The 17,157-nt window shown below is 42.0% G+C and overlaps 1 protein-coding gene across 5 annotated transcripts in view; it reads right to left on the reverse strand.

Moving 5' to 3' along the window:
- Nucleotides 1-13,935, reverse strand: part of LOC118395398 (uncharacterized) — a 15,389-nt gene extending 1,454 nt beyond the window's left edge. Inside the window, exons 1-6 of one of the 5 annotated variants that reach the window (XM_052464526.1) lie at nt 13,509-13,934; nt 10,564-10,685; nt 10,352-10,385; nt 8,118-8,149; nt 7,010-7,324; nt 1-1,412 (exon numbers count right to left, since the gene is read on the reverse strand). The exon at nt 1-1,412 is cut by the window's left edge and continues 1,454 nt beyond it. In XM_052464526.1, coding sequence (XP_052320486.1) covers nt 1,230-1,412; nt 7,010-7,324; nt 8,118-8,138 — 519 coding nt within the window. In that variant the 5' untranslated portion in view covers nt 8,139-8,149; nt 10,352-10,385; nt 10,564-10,685; nt 13,509-13,934 and the 3' untranslated portion in view covers nt 1-1,229. The other 4 variants (XM_035789178.2, XR_008065541.1, XM_035789176.2 and 1 more) reach the window with 4 other exon arrangements.
- Between the last annotated feature and the right edge of the window lie 3,222 nt (nt 13,936-17,157).

Consider the following 17,157-nt stretch of genomic DNA (forward strand, 5'->3'; position numbering starts at 1 on the left):
CTCTTCAGAATTGAAGTTTTAAGGCAATGCCAAACCAAATCTCTTACAATAACCACACTAAATGTTATAATCAAGATCATGCTGATATTAATGATCACATTAGATTTGGAAGGAATATTGCCATTCAGTTAACATGAAGGGAGAACAGCCCACTGGTCAACGTCGATTCAACCAGTGTGTGTCAAGTGGGAGGAGACTAAATGAAATGTTCTGAAACACTGGCCGTAGTATGTCTGGAGTAGGCAAAAGGAAGGTCATGGTAGAATCCTTTGACTCTAGGCAGCAAAACCAGACAGAGAACACATCTTGATACCAGGTGTAAACAGCAGAAATTATTCAGTAAATCCTTAACTCACATTTTGCTGCATCAAACCCTGTTGAATTACAAAGATGATTTTTTAAAATAGAATGTCAAGCTCTTGAATTGGAGATTTTAAAGGGATTAAATCGAGTGGTGAACAGTCTATGTAACTCATTCATTCTATGTTCGTCAAAGGTCAAATAGAAGTTGCTTATATTTGTCCTATTCAAAGGTCAAATAGAAGTTGCCTATGTTTGTCCTGTATACGTGTGAGGTGTGAAATGGAAATGTGTTTCTTTGTATATCCCACTCCCCTTGAGACACGGCCAGGTATCAGCCATTATTGATGGAGACCCTGGAGCACTTAGGGTTAAGCGCCTTGCTCGAGCGCAGATCAACAGATTTTCTTCCACCTTGTCAGCTCGGGGATTCGAACTCACAGGCTTTCAGTTACTGGCCTAATGCTCTAACCACTAGGCTACCTGACACCCAGTGTCCTGTGTTTGTTAGCAGCAAGTGGAGCTACAGCGCTAGTATGTTTCGAATGACCAAAATTGCTTCAAAATCAACACTTATGTCACACATTCTTGTGTCCATGTCCCCACTGTGTATATTTATTAACTTTAACATATATTCTTCTCTCTCTTTTCACGGAATCTTTATACTTCCACTGGCTGTTGTCACTCTTTTCATTCTCTTCATTCCATCTCTCTCAGCCTTTCTGACTCCTGCATGTCTCCTCTTTTTCTTCTTCCAAGTCACATCCTTCCACCTCATCCTCTCAATCTGTTGACCTCTCTCTCTCTTTCTTTACATCCGTACCTCTTTCTCTCTCTCTCTCTCCTCACCCCATCCCTCTCTTTCTTTCTTTGTCTTCCCTTCTCTCTCCTTCCTCACTCACAGGCTACCTCTGCCAATCTCTACTATCTCATCTCCGGGTCCTCCTCCCTCTTGCCCTCCCCCTCGTTCTGCGCTCCTGGGGGGCGGCTCCGTCGGGGTGCAGGGCCTTCAGGGTCTTGGAGGCGGCGAGCGTCCAGTGCTCCAGCTCGTTGAAGATGCGGTAGATCCAGAGCTTTAGCGCAAACGGGCTGCCGTTCACCGGACCATCTATCTGAGAGAGAGAGAGATTTTGTTTAAAATTATTGACACCTCTGTTCTCAATACCTCACCTTGTGACCATAACAGCACTGAAACTTCTTCTAAAATGTTTTATGAGCTGGAAAAAACATAGGGATCATAGATCATTCCTCATTGACATTCTTCGTCTGCACTTATAAACTGCCCTCTTCTATTCAAACCACAGGTTTTCAATGATATAGCAAGATGGCGCCGACAGACATGGCAGCTCTGCTTCTTGCTCCAAAACAACTTTGTAATATATCTTTTTTTACATTACATTATTAGCCCAGAATTTTGGATATCAGAGCGGCGGTAACTCACCAGCATTACGACCAGGAATACAACTTTCCCGAATTGGATCCTTTGTTTGTACCCCCCAGGGCAATTGAACTTATCCCAGAGGCTGCTCCAAGACGCCACCGGTGGAGAAGAGGTATTTGGAGTAGACTTCTAGAACCGACTCAGGAGGCGTGCACACCATCCACCGCTTGTGAGTATATTACTTGCTAATATTCAGTCTCTGGACAATAAAGTAGACAAGCTCAGGGCGAGGATCTCCTTCCAGAGAGACATCAGGAACTGTAACATGCTCTGTTTTACGGAATCATGGCTCTCTCGGGATATACTGTCTCCGTCCATACAGCCAGCTGGGTTCTCAGTACATTGCACAGACAGGAATAAAGAACTCTCTGGGAAGAAGAAGGGTGGTGGTGTATGTTTCATGATTAACTTCTCACGGTGTGAATGTGATAACATTCAGAAACTCAAGTCCTTTTGTTCACCCGACCAAGAATACCTCACAATCAAATGCCGACTGTAAAACTCCCATGAGAATTATCTTTGGTTATAGTCACAGACGTGTATGTTCCCCCTCAAGCCGATACCCCAACGGCCCTCAAGGAACAACACTGGACTTTATTCAAACTGGAAACCACATATCCTGAGGCCCCATTTCTAGTACTTGGGGATTTTAACAAATCAAATTTGAGGAAAACACTACCGAAGTTCTATCAACACATTGACAGTAGTACTCACTCTGGTAAAACCACTGTTAATCCCCCTTTCGGAATGCCTACAAGGCCCTCCCCTGCACTCCCTTCGGCAAATCAGATCACGACTCCATTTTGCTCCTCCATTCCTATAGGCGTGGTCCTTCTGTGGCTCAGTTGGTAGAGCATGGCGCTTGTAACGCCAGGGTAGTGGGTTCGATTCCCGGGACCACCCATACGTAGAATGTATGCACACATGACTGTAAGTCGCTTTGGATAAAAGCGTCAGCTAAATGCCATATATTATTATTATTATTATTAGGCAGAAACTCAAACTGGAAGTACTTCAAGATTGTTTTGATCACGCGGACTGGAATAAGTTCAGGGTAGCCTCTGAGAATAACATTGACATAAAGATGGACGCGGTGACTGAGTTCATCAGGAAGTGTATAGGGGATATTGTTCCCACTGTGACTATTAAAACCTACCCAAACCAGAAACCGTGGAAAAATGGCAGCATTTGCACAAAACCGAAAGCTCAAACCACCGCATTTAAGCATGGCAAGGTGACTGGGAATATGGTTGAATACAAACAGTGTAGTTATTCCCTTCGTAAGGCAATCAAACAGGCAAAACGTCAGTAGTCATCTCCCGTCTTGATTACTGCAACTCGCTGTTGGCTGGGCTCCCTGCCTGTGCCACTAAACCCCTACAACTCATCCAGAACGCCGCAGCCCGTCTGGTGTTCAACCTTCCCAAGTTCTCTCACGTCACCCCGCTCCTCCGCTCTCTCCACTGGCTTCCAGTTGAAGCTCGCATCCGCTACAAGACCATGGTGCTCGCCTACGGAGCTGTGAGGGGAACGGCACCTCAGTACCTCCAGGCTCTGATCAGGCCCTACACCCAAACAAGGGCACTGCGTTCATCCACCTCTGGCCTGCTCGCCTCCCTACCACTGAGGAAGTACAGTTCCCGCTCAGCCCAGTCAAAACTGTTCGCTGCCCTGGCCCCCCAATGGTGGAACAAACTCCCTCACGACGCCAGGACAGCGGAGTCAATCACCACCTTCCGGAGACACCTGAAACCCCACCTCTTCAAGGAATACCTAGGATAGGGTAAGTAAGGGTAAGTAATCCTTCTCACCCCCCTTCTCCCCCCCAACAAGATTTAGATGCAAGTGGCTGTTCCACTGGTTGTCATAAGGTGTATGCACCAATTTGTAAGTCGCTCTGGATAAGAGCGTCTGCTAAATGACTTAAATGTAATGTAAATGTAGAGAGACAAAGTGGAGTTGCAATTCAACTTCTCAGACATGAGACATATGTGTCAGGGTCTACAGACAATCACGGATTACATAGGGAAAATCAGCACGTCATGGACACCAAATGTCTTGCTCCAGGACAAGCTAAACACCTTCGCCCGCTTTGAGAATAACACAGTGCCACCAACACAGCCCGCTCGCAAGGACTGTGGGCTCTCATTCTCTGTGGCCAACAAGAGTAAGACATTTAAGTGTGTTAACTCTCGCAAGGCTGCTGGCCCAGACAGCATCACTAACTGCGTCCTCAGAGCATGCACAGACCAGCTGGCTGGAGTGTTTACGGACATATTCAATCTCTCCCTATCCCAGTCTGATGTCCCCACTTGCTTCAAGATGTCCACTATTGTTCCTGTACCCAAGAAAGCAAAGGTAACTGAACTAAATTACTATCACCCCGTAGCACTCACTTCTATCCTCATGAAGTGCTTTGAGAGGCTAGTGATCATATCACCTCTACCTTACCTGACACCCTAGGCCCACTTCAATTTGCTTATCGCCCCAATAGATCTACAGATCTACAGATTGCCATCACACTGCCCTATCCCATCTGGAAAAGAGGAATCATTACGTAAGAATTCTGTTCATTGACTATAGCTCAGCCATCAACACCATAGTACCCTCCAAGCTCATCATTAAGCTCATCATTAAGCTCATCATTAAGCTCATCATTAAGCTAAGTGCTTGGGTCTGAACCCCGCCCTGAACAACTGGGTATGGACTTCCTGACTGGCCGCCCCCAGATGGTGAAGGTAGGAAACAACACCTCCACTTCGCTGATCCTCAACACTGGGGCCCCACAAGGGTGCATGCTCAGCCCCCTCCTGTACACCCTGTTCACCCATGACGGCATGGCCACCCAAGCCTCCAACTCAATCATTAGGTTTTCAGTAAACACAACAGCATTAGGCCTGATTACCAACAATGACATGAGAGCCGACAGGGAGGAGGTGAGGGCCCTGGTGGAGCGGTGCCAGGAAAACAACCTCTCCCTCAACGTCAACAAAATGAAGGAGCTGATCATGGACTTCAGGAAACAGCAGAGGGAGCACCCCCCTATCCACATCAACGGGGCCGCAGTGGAGAAGGTGGAAAGCTTCAAGTTCCTCGGCGTACACATCACTGACAATCTGAAATGGTCCAGTGTGGTGAAGAAGGTGCCACCACCTGGTACGGCAACTGCACCTCCCGCAACCACAGGGCTCTCCAGAGGGTGATGCAGTCTGCCCAACGCATCCCCGGTGGCATACTGCCTGCCCTCCAGGACACCTACCTCAACTGATGTCACAGAAAGGCCAAAACGATCATCAAGAACATCCACCACCTGAGCCACAGCCTGTTCACACTGCTATCATCCAGAAGTTCAAGTCAGTACAGGTGCATCAAAGCTGGGACAGAGAGACTGAAAAACAGCTTCTATCTCAAGGCCATCAAACTGTTAAAAAGCCATGACTAGCCAGCTACCACCCGGTTACTCAACCCTGCACCTTAGAGGCTAAAGTTTGATTTGATTTGGGTTTCCGGTCCGGAGACTGAGATGGCCATTAGAATACTGTTGATTTTATGGCCAATTGAACCATTTATTTGTGGTTTTTGATGTGCACTTGGGGTTATTTTCTTGCTGCAAGATCCACTTGCGGCAAAGTTTTAGCCTCCTGGCAGAGGCAACCAAGTTTTTGGCTAGAATGCCTTGGTACTGTGTAAAGATCATGATGCCGTTGACCTTAACAAGGACCCCAGGACCAGTGGAAGCAAAATAGCCTCAGAACATCAAAGATACACAACCACATTTTACAGTAGGTATGGGATTCTTTTCTGCTCATGCATTCTCATTTCGATACCAACCCCATCACTGGTGTGCGTGGCCAAAGAGCTCTACAAATGTCCAACAAATTGCCACTTGGATTAGAGCACACGTGCTTTGGTCAGATTACATGAGAATTAGGTCTTTGGCCACGCACACCAGTGCTGCAAGTGGATTTTCCAGGAAGACAATAACCCCAAGCACACATCAAAATCACACTGACTCGGTACCGGTACTCCCTTTATATAGCCTCGTTATTGTTATTTTATTGTTACTCTTTTTGAATTGTTTTATTTAGTAAATAATTTCTTAACTCTTATTTTTCTTGAAACTACATCATTGGTTAAGGGCTTGTAAGTAAGCATTTTACGGTAAGGTCTACCTACTCCTGTTGTATTTGGCATATGTGGCAAATAAAATTTGATTTGATTTGAAAATCCACAAAGAATTGGTTAATTAGCCATAGGAAATCAAAGATCTGGAAGGAGTCTGTATGGAGGTATGGTCTAAGATCCCTCCCAATGTGTTCTCCAGCTCATTTTTTTGTTTTAGAAAAAGGTTAAGTGCTGTTATCGTCATAAGGTGAGGTATTGAAAGGTATTGAAAAAGGGGTGTAATTAATTTTGATCACCTTTTGGAGAGAATTTTTAAAAACCTGTTAAACAAAATGTATTTTTCCAAGCAATTGTATTAGTATAAAATAATAGAATTTCCCAATTTTGTGGAGCATACAATATAGCTCAGTGTTCGAATTACTTATTTTATACAGCCATTATTGCTCATCTTTATTAAGGGTGTCAATCATTTCGGACCCCACTGCATTTATACAGTAGATGTAAACAACTGATTTGACCTAACCGTATATAAATAATGAATAACAATCTATGATTAATAAACTATGTAATATAATCAGTTTGTTTATACTAGAAAGGACAGTCCTTACATAAACAGTTTTATAAGCTTATCATAAGTTGTTAACAAAGGCCTAATTTCTTCCTCTCCTTCTTGAACTCATCACTGATCTGAAATATTAGGGATATCTGAAAGCAAAATGTTTCCACCAGTCTTATCTGTCGTCTATACGTGGCCCTGGTTTACACTAAAAAGGGACATTAATATTGCCGCTACCTCGCTCTCCAACCAAGGTGCATGAATTGAGGAAGTGAAGAGAAAATTCAGCAACTCTTGGAAGAGTGTCAGTTGATAAAATGCCTTGTTATTGTTAAAACCAACATGTTTTGTCCCATAGCCTTCTTCAGGGTCTACACTACATTATGTTCACCACACCAGCTATGTCAGATCAAGGATGACTTCCAAGTAGGATTTTACAGTTATTTTACAAGTATTGAAATGAGGCCTGCTGGGTCTACTGAAGGTTTCCAGTAGGTACTGTATATTAACCATTAGTGGGGGGAATTCAAAACTGACCCCAGATCAGTGTCTAGGGGCGACTTTACCATACACCGGTAATTCTGTACCTCAGTATTGTTTGGATCAGGAGTGAAGGCTGCAGTTCCAGCTCCGTCCGCCAGGAGGAGCCGTGTGCTCTCTAGCAGGTGCCCCAGCCGGTCCCTCACTGTTTTCTTCTGGCTCTCGTATTCGGTCCTGTTCCTGTCGTTTCCCACCCCCTCTTCCCGGCCAATGGCATGCTCCAGGAGGTTCCGGCACTGTTGCAGGGCGGAGTAGAGGCGCCACAACATGTCATTCGGCGAGAGCTGGGAGGAGAGTGGTGGCACGGTCACCAGGCGGTCCCCGCCGCTGGTGAGTTCCTTGGCGAACGTCTCCTTTTTTCTCTGAAGTGGGGAGTGTGGAGGTGGAGAGGAAGAAGAGGATGATAGGCGTGTAAAGAAAAAACACATTAGCAGCGTTTAAAAGTACATTTCCATGACAGTGAGTGGAGAAAAACTCATGTTTTAGTGCACAACCAAACTGTTACGGGGCAAGGCAATCAACCACACATGATCAAAGTCAGGTATAACCCAACGATTAGTGCACAACCAAATTCAATGTGCTAATGCAACTCAAAGGCAGCACTGCTAATCCGGTTCTCTAAAAGAGACGAGACATACACGACCAAAGGTATACTGCTTAAGTGCCACGACCATATTTTGTTCATCAAATATAAAGTACTAATCATAGCCTCAACAAATTTGGAAAGTGTTTCAAAGACACCACTTTTTTGTATTTTGCAATACCACCATGGACACCACGTTTAACTGCTCCGGAGGCTGAGGTTGTCAGAATATGGACACCGTAGTAAATGGAAGCTGTGGCCATGAGAAATGTATATATGCATTAAGTCACTCATTCTGAGTTAGCATTTAAACCAAACTGCTTGTGCAATGGTTGACGAAGTACAAAAGAGCTGACCTAAAGGACTGTGGCAGTAAAGAACCTGTTTGCGCATTTTCCAGTGGTAATCGAGCAATTTTCCCTGATGAGCAACAACTGGCAAATGTTTGAACCCTATTGTGGTTTGGATAACATCTGCCCTGGCCCCATTGGAACAGAGGTTAGTGGTTCAACTGGATAGCTGGTTCAACTACCAGAAGCAACATTCCCCAACTTCACTCCAGGGGGACTTACAGGCAGGATGTGTGACATCATAGGTGTCGAGTCTGTGTGAGAGAGAGCGAGAGAGAGTGAGGTTGGAAGTTATTATATTCTATTGCATCTATATCAGAGTATAGTGAGAGAGCTGTGACTCCATTGAGTACCTGGCCCCCGGTCACGACATTATACCAAGGTGCTAACATTCTGACCACCGTGAAAATGATTCTGTGCCTGTGCGTTAGAATGATTACTGTGTAACATTGATCATGAAGCTCTGCTTATGCAAGAGCAATGGTCAAGTAAATGTAAATGTGTATATAGGTTTGTAATAGGCAGCTAGAGAGGAAGCAGTGGAGTGAGCTATGAACTTTGAGGGATAGGCCTATATTGTATAGGCCTGTCTAGAGGGAGAGGCAAAGGTACGGCAAACCAGAGACAGCAAGCTCTTCACTGTCATGATCTATTACAATACATTATTACGAGTAATGACTGTGTGGTGATCGATAAGTTGAAAACCATTAGTATATTTGTGGGCTGTATCGTGAATAAATGTACATAGACCGCAAATGTATACAGTGGGGCAAAAAATTATTTAGTCAGCCGACAATTGTGCAAGTTCTCCCACTTAAAAAGATGAGAGAGGCCTGTAATTTATCATAGGTACACTTCAACTATGACAGACAAAATGAGATTTTTTTCCCCAGAAAATCACATTGTAGGATTTTTGATGAATTTATTTGCAAATTATGGTGGAAAATAAGTATTTGGTCAATAACAAAAGTTTATCTCAATACTTTGTTATATACCCTTTGTTGGCAATGACCGAGGTCAAACGTTTTCTGTAAGTCTTCACAAGGTTTTCACACACTGTTGCTGGTATTTTGGCCCATTCCTCCATGCAGATCTCTTCTAGAGCAGTGATGTTTTAGGGCTGTTGCTGGGCAACACGGACCTTCAACTCCCTCCAAAGATTTTCTATGGGGTTGAGATCTGGAGACTGGCTAGGCCACTCCAGGACCTTGAAATGCTTCTTACGAAGCCACTCCTTCGTTGCCCGGGCGGTGTGTTTGGGATCATTGTCATGCTGAAAGACCCAGCCACGTTTCATCTTCAATGCCCTTGCTGATGGAAGGAGGTTTTCACTCAAAATCTCACGATACATGGCCCCATTCATTCTTTCCTTTACACGGATCAGTCGTCCTGGTCCCTTTGCAGATAAAACAGTCCCAAAGCATGATGTTTCCACCCCCATGCTTCACAGTAGGTATGGTGTTCTTTGGATGCAACTCAGCATTCTTTGTCCTCCATACATGACGAGTTGAGTTTTTACCAAAATGTTATATTTTGGTTTCATCTGACCATATGACATTCTCCCAATCTTCTTCTGGATCATCCAAATGCTCTCTAGCAAACTTCAGACGGGCCTGGACATGTACTGGCTTAAGCAGGGGGACACGTCTGGCACTGCAGGATTTGAGGATAGAGGAGCCTCTTAAAGAAGAAGATACAGGTCTGTGAGAGCCAGAAATCTTGCTTGTTTGTAGGTGACCAAATACTTATTTTGCACCATAATTTGCAAATCAATTCCTAAAAAATCCTACAATGTGATTTTCTGGATTTTTTTTCTAATTTTGTCTGTCATTGTTGAAGTGTACCTATGATGAAAATTCAGGCCTCTCTCATCTTTTTAAGTGGGAGAACTTGCACAATTGCCCCACTGTATATGTTGAGTAAAATATAAAAACATTTATATTTCTTTGTTATTTACTTTCAGTTTCAGTGTTAGGGACAGAAAGAATCCTATGTGTGGGAGGCTCGGAGACATGTATGTGTTGTATAGTTTTGTGTTTTTTGGGATGTCACTTCTTGCACTGTGGGGAAGTAATGCATTAGGGCCAATTCCATGGTAACGTAATTACGCTTTGACTCTGATTTTTCTCTTAAAAATGTATGCCAAACCAAAACCATTGATTTCAAAGTTGAACAAACCATTTGATTCTATGCACAAGGACTAGTTTGAACAATTTACACAGAAAAGTTCACAAAATCACATTTGTTGGAAGAACTGTGCAGATGCAAAGTTTGGTAACAGAATTACAATAAAGTTTCCCTTGGGTGTTTAAGCACATTTTCCAAAAACGATCATTTAATATTAAGTTGAAAATATTTCTGCAGAAATAATGGGGTGTCAGCTACGACATGACACTTTTGAGTTTGAAAAAACATATATTTTGGATATTAAACTACAGTACGCGAAATAGATTTACCTCCGGTAACAGAATTACATCATGGGTCCCTGATCTGTGGTGTACAGAAAGGCATAATTATGCATATGAATATCATTCCCTTCATGGTGATGTATCCTGAATAGCTACACAGGTAGAAATATGCAATATTCTTATTTTTCATATTTGGTCATTATTCTACAATACTGTACATTATACTGTACTCTACTCTAGTGTACTCCAGTGTACTGAACTCTACTGTGCTGTACTGTGATGTCCAAACTTTTGAAACATAGACGTCTATGATTGGTTCAGATTTGGTCCAGCCATGGAAGTCCGGTGTTGGTGGGTGCTCAGTGGATGAGGATACTTGTTACTGTAAATGGAAAGAGGGTAGGGGGTTGGTGTCATGGTAGGTCTCAGGAGAGTGACATTAACTGGAGAGAGAGAGATACCACAGTGTGCCATCACAGCAGCAATATTTGTGACCTGTTGCCACAAGAAAAGGGCAACCAGTGAAGAACAAACACCATTGTAAATACAACCCATATTCATGTTTATTTATTTTCCCTTTTGTACTTTAACCATTTGCACATCGTTACAACACTGTATATGTACATAATATGACATTTTAAATGTCTTTATTCTTTTGGAACTTCTGTGAGTGTACTGTTAATTTTTATTGTTTATTTCACTTTTGTTTATAATCTACTTCACTTGCTTTGGCAATGTTAACATATGTTTCCCATGCCAATAAAGCCCCTTAAATTGAATTGGATTGAGAGAGGCAGAGATGGAGAGCAGCAGAGAGGAAGCGTGAGAGGGAGGGGTTGTCCAGTCTTGCTTTGACCACCAGATGACAGAAAAAGGAAAAAAAACAAAAACAGTTATGAGCTAAACATAGCAGTATACCAGTGGAAGGGAGGACAGTAGCAGGTGACCCAACTGTGGCTTGTGACTACTCTGATATTCCATTGTCGCCATTTCAATTGCAGTAATTCCATTACTACAATTTGGTAACAGAACTATACGTTTTAACCAAATAATAATTCATGAACATACTTGATATCAATAAGAAAATTATAATGAATTGGTAGGTCTACCTTTACATGTTACTTCTGTAAACTTTCACTATCCTCCCTCCTCATGAGGGAGAGAAATTAGAAAATATCTTCAAGATATGTGATTTTGGTAATGGAATTACAAGGCACACGACAATGTTTCTTAAACTTACCAAAATAATTTCTCCAAAACTAAATAGAAAAGTGTTGATATTAGTTGGCAGGGGTCTTTACTTCTGCATTGTTGTGTTTTGGTGTATCTCTATCTTTTTAAGATGTTAGATGCTGTCTAAGACCCCTTTTCCATCTGTTTTCCATTTGACATGCTCCTATGAACTCTACATGTTGGTGTTCATGGGTCCGTTAAAATGGAAATGCCCTAAGGTGGTGGGTCAGGTCATAGGTTAGGTTAGGTTTAAAGGTCGACTCAGCGAGATGACGTAGATGCACGAAGTGAACAGTAGCAGTGGGAACATTTTTGCGACAATCAGGAGCGTTGAAGCGCGAGGCGAAACTTCTCTGCTGTTTTGGTCCCGTAGCTACCACGTTGTAGCGCAAATATGATGTGTGACTGTGTATGAGCATGGTCTTGCATCATGCTCATCTCAGTGGGCACGTTCGAGCTGATCATTTTTGTCAAGTTGGTGACAACTTGTCTGACTTGCGCCTACCTGTCGACTGCATGAACTTTACAAAAATCATGTGATCAAAGGGCATGAGGTTTTGACTGCAGTTGCTCTTCACCAACTTCATCCTGTAGCCACCTCCTGCATTGTGAAGGCTCTTGTCAACCAATCATTAGGGTGTTCTTGTTTGACCCATGTGACCAAAAACAAGAACCAATTTGCCATGATTTCTGTGTACAGTGGATATATAAAATACATGTGATATTTGAGGCTCTCTCACTCTCTACTTTATTGTGCAATGTGTACACACACAATATTATATTATGATTTCAGTTTGTGTGATATGGGGGTTAGATCTATGTTTATTTCAAAATTATAAAGAACACATTTTATAATCAATGGCAACACTATCATGTTGATTTGAGCCTTGCTGTTGGAAAAACACATTAGTGTCCTATTTTCATTTGTCGCAGATGCACCTCCCCTGCCTTACTCCTCGACTTGCATCTACTGTCGGATGCCTTAGCCTTACAACTCAAACACGCCCAATATGGTGCTGTTTGTGGCAATGTCATCTTGCTGAGTCTACCTTTCCGTTATAAAGTCAATCTCAATGTGAACCATCAGATTCAAAAGCTTGAAACCTCGGTAAAAAAAGATCCCCCCATTCGATTTTTGCCCCCATTTTTTTTTTAACTGAACATAATTCATTAAGGTTTTTTATTTATTTGAATTAGTCTTGGTGTCAAAGATAATAATTTCAGTAAAGTTGTAGTTTTTCAAACGGGGTTGTTCAATATTTTACTTCTGTAAAAAAAAACACATGTGTGAAACTATATATATATATATATATATATATAGTTTCACACGTCTTTTTTTTACTATAACGTTAGTAGAGACCTTGTTGCCTAATAGGCTATTGGGGTGGTGATTCAAAAGCATTGTCTTATAGTTAGTTAGTTGGGTGATAACGGTTACATTCGTAACCGCTTCCCTTCCTCCCAGCAAAGAGCCCGAGTCCGCAGGTTGAGGTGTGTGAGCATTGGAGGTGGATTTATCTGCCTATTTGGCGGGAAATGAAGAATACTGTGATCATTCGCACCCCATCATTCACATAGTGTCATTCATTGAGTGAAAAAGCGATGCACATGGAAAAACGTGCATGTCCGGACATCGACCCGTGCGCCGGAAAATCGCCTACCTCTGTCATTGTTTTTATATGGGGCGTGCATGACTATTCACATATTCACTCCCCCTCCCTATCCAGCTACACTCCTGGACCACCAGTCCTGGATCGGATGCCGCACACACAATCAGTCAATACATGTCCATGCATCAACACATTTCCATATCCCAGTCTTCCATATCCCTTGCATAGGCTTGAATACTGGCCAAATGACATGTTTTGTCAAGTAACCAGTTGGCCTAATAACAGGTTAAAAATTGCGAAGCAAAATGCACGAGCCTGTCCAGACTTCACCCACTCTAGGCTGCACTCGAATACATACTTACATACAGTTCCAATAAGAGGGTGCATTCATGGTGCAACTGCTCGGCAACAGCAGCTGCCCTCGCAGTTCGAGACTGTTCCGAAACAGTCCCTCTTCTTGTCCGTGTCCCTGACATATTCAGTAAAGAAGCAACAGACAGGCACCGGATAGCGTTAACGTTTTTTTAGTGTTTTTTTTTTACCTTCTCTTATGTCTACTAGTTTTCCTGTTTCATATTCCTTAAAGATAGACAGCCAACAGGAAGCGCGTCTCGGTCTTTCCTCACGCTGTAACCAAGCCACTTAATTAATAACCTTTCTGAAAACGAATTCCTTCCCTAACTTCCACAACTTTACCCCCTTGTGTTACTATGTTACAGTATTAATGTCCTTGTCGAGTGCCACTCCTCCCCTTCCCTTGGGTGGTTTATGTCAGGCAGGCATGTGGAATTTAACGGGAGAACTAAAGCGGAGGCGTGTGAAGGGGAGGAGTCGCACGTTGGTGAACTATTATTTATACATGAAGAGTTTAAACGAATTAGCTTGACAGAATTACGAATCCATTCACCAGGACTAGTGATGTGATGATTTTCTAGTCGTTACTAGGAAAGTCGGAAATGTCAGACTTGCTAATTGCGTTCTACCAGGTAGCAAGTATGACATTTCCGATTTTCCTAGTACCTACTAGCACACTATTGTGGTATAGGCTATATCAGGGGAAAGTCCTCAAAGCAGCAGTTTACTGCATAAAAAATAATAAATCAGTTGATTTGATGATCAAGTATAGGTTTATTATTAGGTTATTGTGTGGCTCTATAGTTATTGCTTGTCAATAACCGGAAAATGGGGTTATAACCAAATCATCGGCTAATATGCATATGCCTAGAAAATAGCAACATTTTTACACAGTTGAGTGCATGTTTTTTTTTACATTTCCCCAAATGTTCTATACTGTTTCACTTTCGGGATTAGTAACATTGTTGTAGATCGCGGGGGATAGAGGGAGCCTGTTGTATATACTGAATTATTAGAGAAATTACGAGGGCTAAAAGTTTACAAAAGGGTTGGTGTGGTATGTCTGTAAACATCTAAAATGCGTTGGCATTAATAGCCTACAGCCAGAAACAAACAAATAACTTTTAAATTAAAGACGATAAATAGTTTAGAATAATGTAACAGTTGATTATGTCATTTTGTTAGGACCAGTGCGAAATCAACTTTATATTATATTGAAGCCTTGGGTGTGAAATATAACACCTTGAGCTATATATGAGGTGTACTATTTCTGTGTAATTCAAAAGCTAAAATCACGCTAAACCAGTTCAATTGGAATTTTAGAGGATTAAATGTATTAACAAAAATGTCAGACGTTTTCTTCCAAAATGTCAATGTATTTTTTATTGTTGTCTCGATTGGCAACATTCAGGTATGTTCCAAAGTGAAATCCCACTCCGATACTCAGGGTGGCATAGTGTCCACTTCAAACAGTAAGCCATTTTGACTCATACATGCGCTTTCCTTATTAGCGTCACGGCAGCAACTTTAGCGTACCAACAACAACATTGACTTCTGGTGTTTCGATTTTACCTTCAAAATCAAAGTCTGCAGTAAAATGCTATGTGTATGATACACAATCAATCCGTTAATAACATTATGTTTCTTATGTAAAACGTTTACTTCCAGTCTCGTTTACGTTTACTTCCAAAAAGCTAAATCATAAGAAGTTTTGCTGGACTTTTACTGTGGTCAAACAGCTTAAAATGGGGTGCCTGGACACTACAGTTAAAATATAGCACTATGACATAGGACGCATACAGTATACTGTCATACCTTATAATGTAAAAGACACATATCTTAATCTTCCTTCTGGGAGTACACTTTAGAAGAAATACAACATACAATATGTTTATTCAAAAAGTCAAGAGAGATGCAAGTAAATTTGGTCCAAAAAAAGTATAATTTATTCATAAGAAATATCACATTGACATTGAACTAATACAATTGATCATCAACAGTTACAACTTTGAAATTAGTTTCAAGTTTTGTCACGTGCACACGTAAAGTGAAGTGCTGACTTGCTAGCTCTTTCCCAAAAATGCAGTACTCAATATCAAATAGTATGAAGTCGATTTTCTTTAAAACACACGAGAAATAAGAAAAACATGAGAAAGTAAGCTATATACAGGGTCAGTACCAGGGACACTGGAGTGGTTAAGGTAGATATGTACATGTAGGCAGGGGTAAGGAGAAAGTGACTGGTAGCAGGACAAATAATAACATATCAACATAGCAGCAGCATAAAGGCACCCTCATACTAGGTTCGGTTTGCTTCTACCAGAACTTGGCTAGGCAAAGCAAACGTCCGTGCCTCGCATATTCCCTTAAAAAGACATTTGTTTGTAAAACGAGAAGAAAAATGGCAATATTACGGTTTGTCCCTCTTGAGACGACATACCAATAACATAAGTCGCTCTGGATAAGAGCGTCTGCTAAATGACTTAAATGTAAATGTAAATAGCCATAACACTTCCTCAAAATATTTCTAATCGATCAAAGATAAATAAAGGCTTTAGTGGTGGGTGGGTGTGCTGGTGTGTGCATGCATGGTGATGAGTGTGTATGTCTATGTGTGTCGGTGTCAGTGTGTGTGCAGGAGTGTCAGTACATGCATGTGTGAGTGTGTGGGTAGAGACCCGTGAGTGGCATATAGTGCAGATAGTCAGTGCAGATAGACTGTGGGTGAGGATGGCCAGCTATTTTCTAGCTGTTCAAAAGTCTCAGTGCCTGGAGCCACCATTATATTCAATGAACCTGATATATACACATACTTACATAACATTTTATGCAATAATCTTTTTTTCTGATAATTCTTATAAAATCTCATGTTGTTGTGAATGAATTCATTGATGTTATCTCCAAATAGGACTGCTTAAGTGAACACACACACACACACACACACACACACACACACACACACACACACACACACACACACACACACACACACACACACACACACACACACACACACACACACACACACACACACACACACACACACACACACACACACACATAGGGACCACAACAACTTCCATCTACTCCTCTCTTCACCATACGGAGCAGCACCTAGACCAAACCCTTAACCTACCCTTTACCCTAAACCGGGTTTGTATCCTAACCCCAATCCCGCCCCCTTACCCTAAACCGGGTTCGTATCCAAATCCCAACCCTACCCTCCCCATACATCACTATTTGCCTTCTTTGAGCCCACCCCTGTCTTTATTCCTGTTTTGTATAGTCTGATGTTTTGTTTTGACTCCTACTTTGTTCTTTTTCTTTTCATTTCTATAATTGTGAAGTGACTTTGGGTCCTTGAAAAGCCCCAAGTCCCATGTATTACCATCTACCTGAGCTTTGAAATTCCCACAATGATTAGAACATTCAGCATTTCAGAACAATGTCCACAACCTTTCCATGTAATGCCAAATACTGTAGAGACATTTCTGTAGTGAGTGAAGAATGTCCTCCAGTTCCTTCTCATACTGCTTTATGGAGTCCATTATTTTAACACTCATTGTAATACTATTGCAATCACATTACTTTCTTCTTCATGTTTATAGCTATGGCCATCCAATGTGCTTTCAAATGTACAGGTATTATTTAAAAAAA

This window comes from Oncorhynchus keta, chromosome 16 (genome assembly GCF_023373465.1).
Source record: "Oncorhynchus keta strain PuntledgeMale-10-30-2019 chromosome 16, Oket_V2, whole genome shotgun sequence".
Taxonomy (NCBI): domain Eukaryota; kingdom Metazoa; phylum Chordata; class Actinopteri; order Salmoniformes; family Salmonidae; genus Oncorhynchus; species Oncorhynchus keta.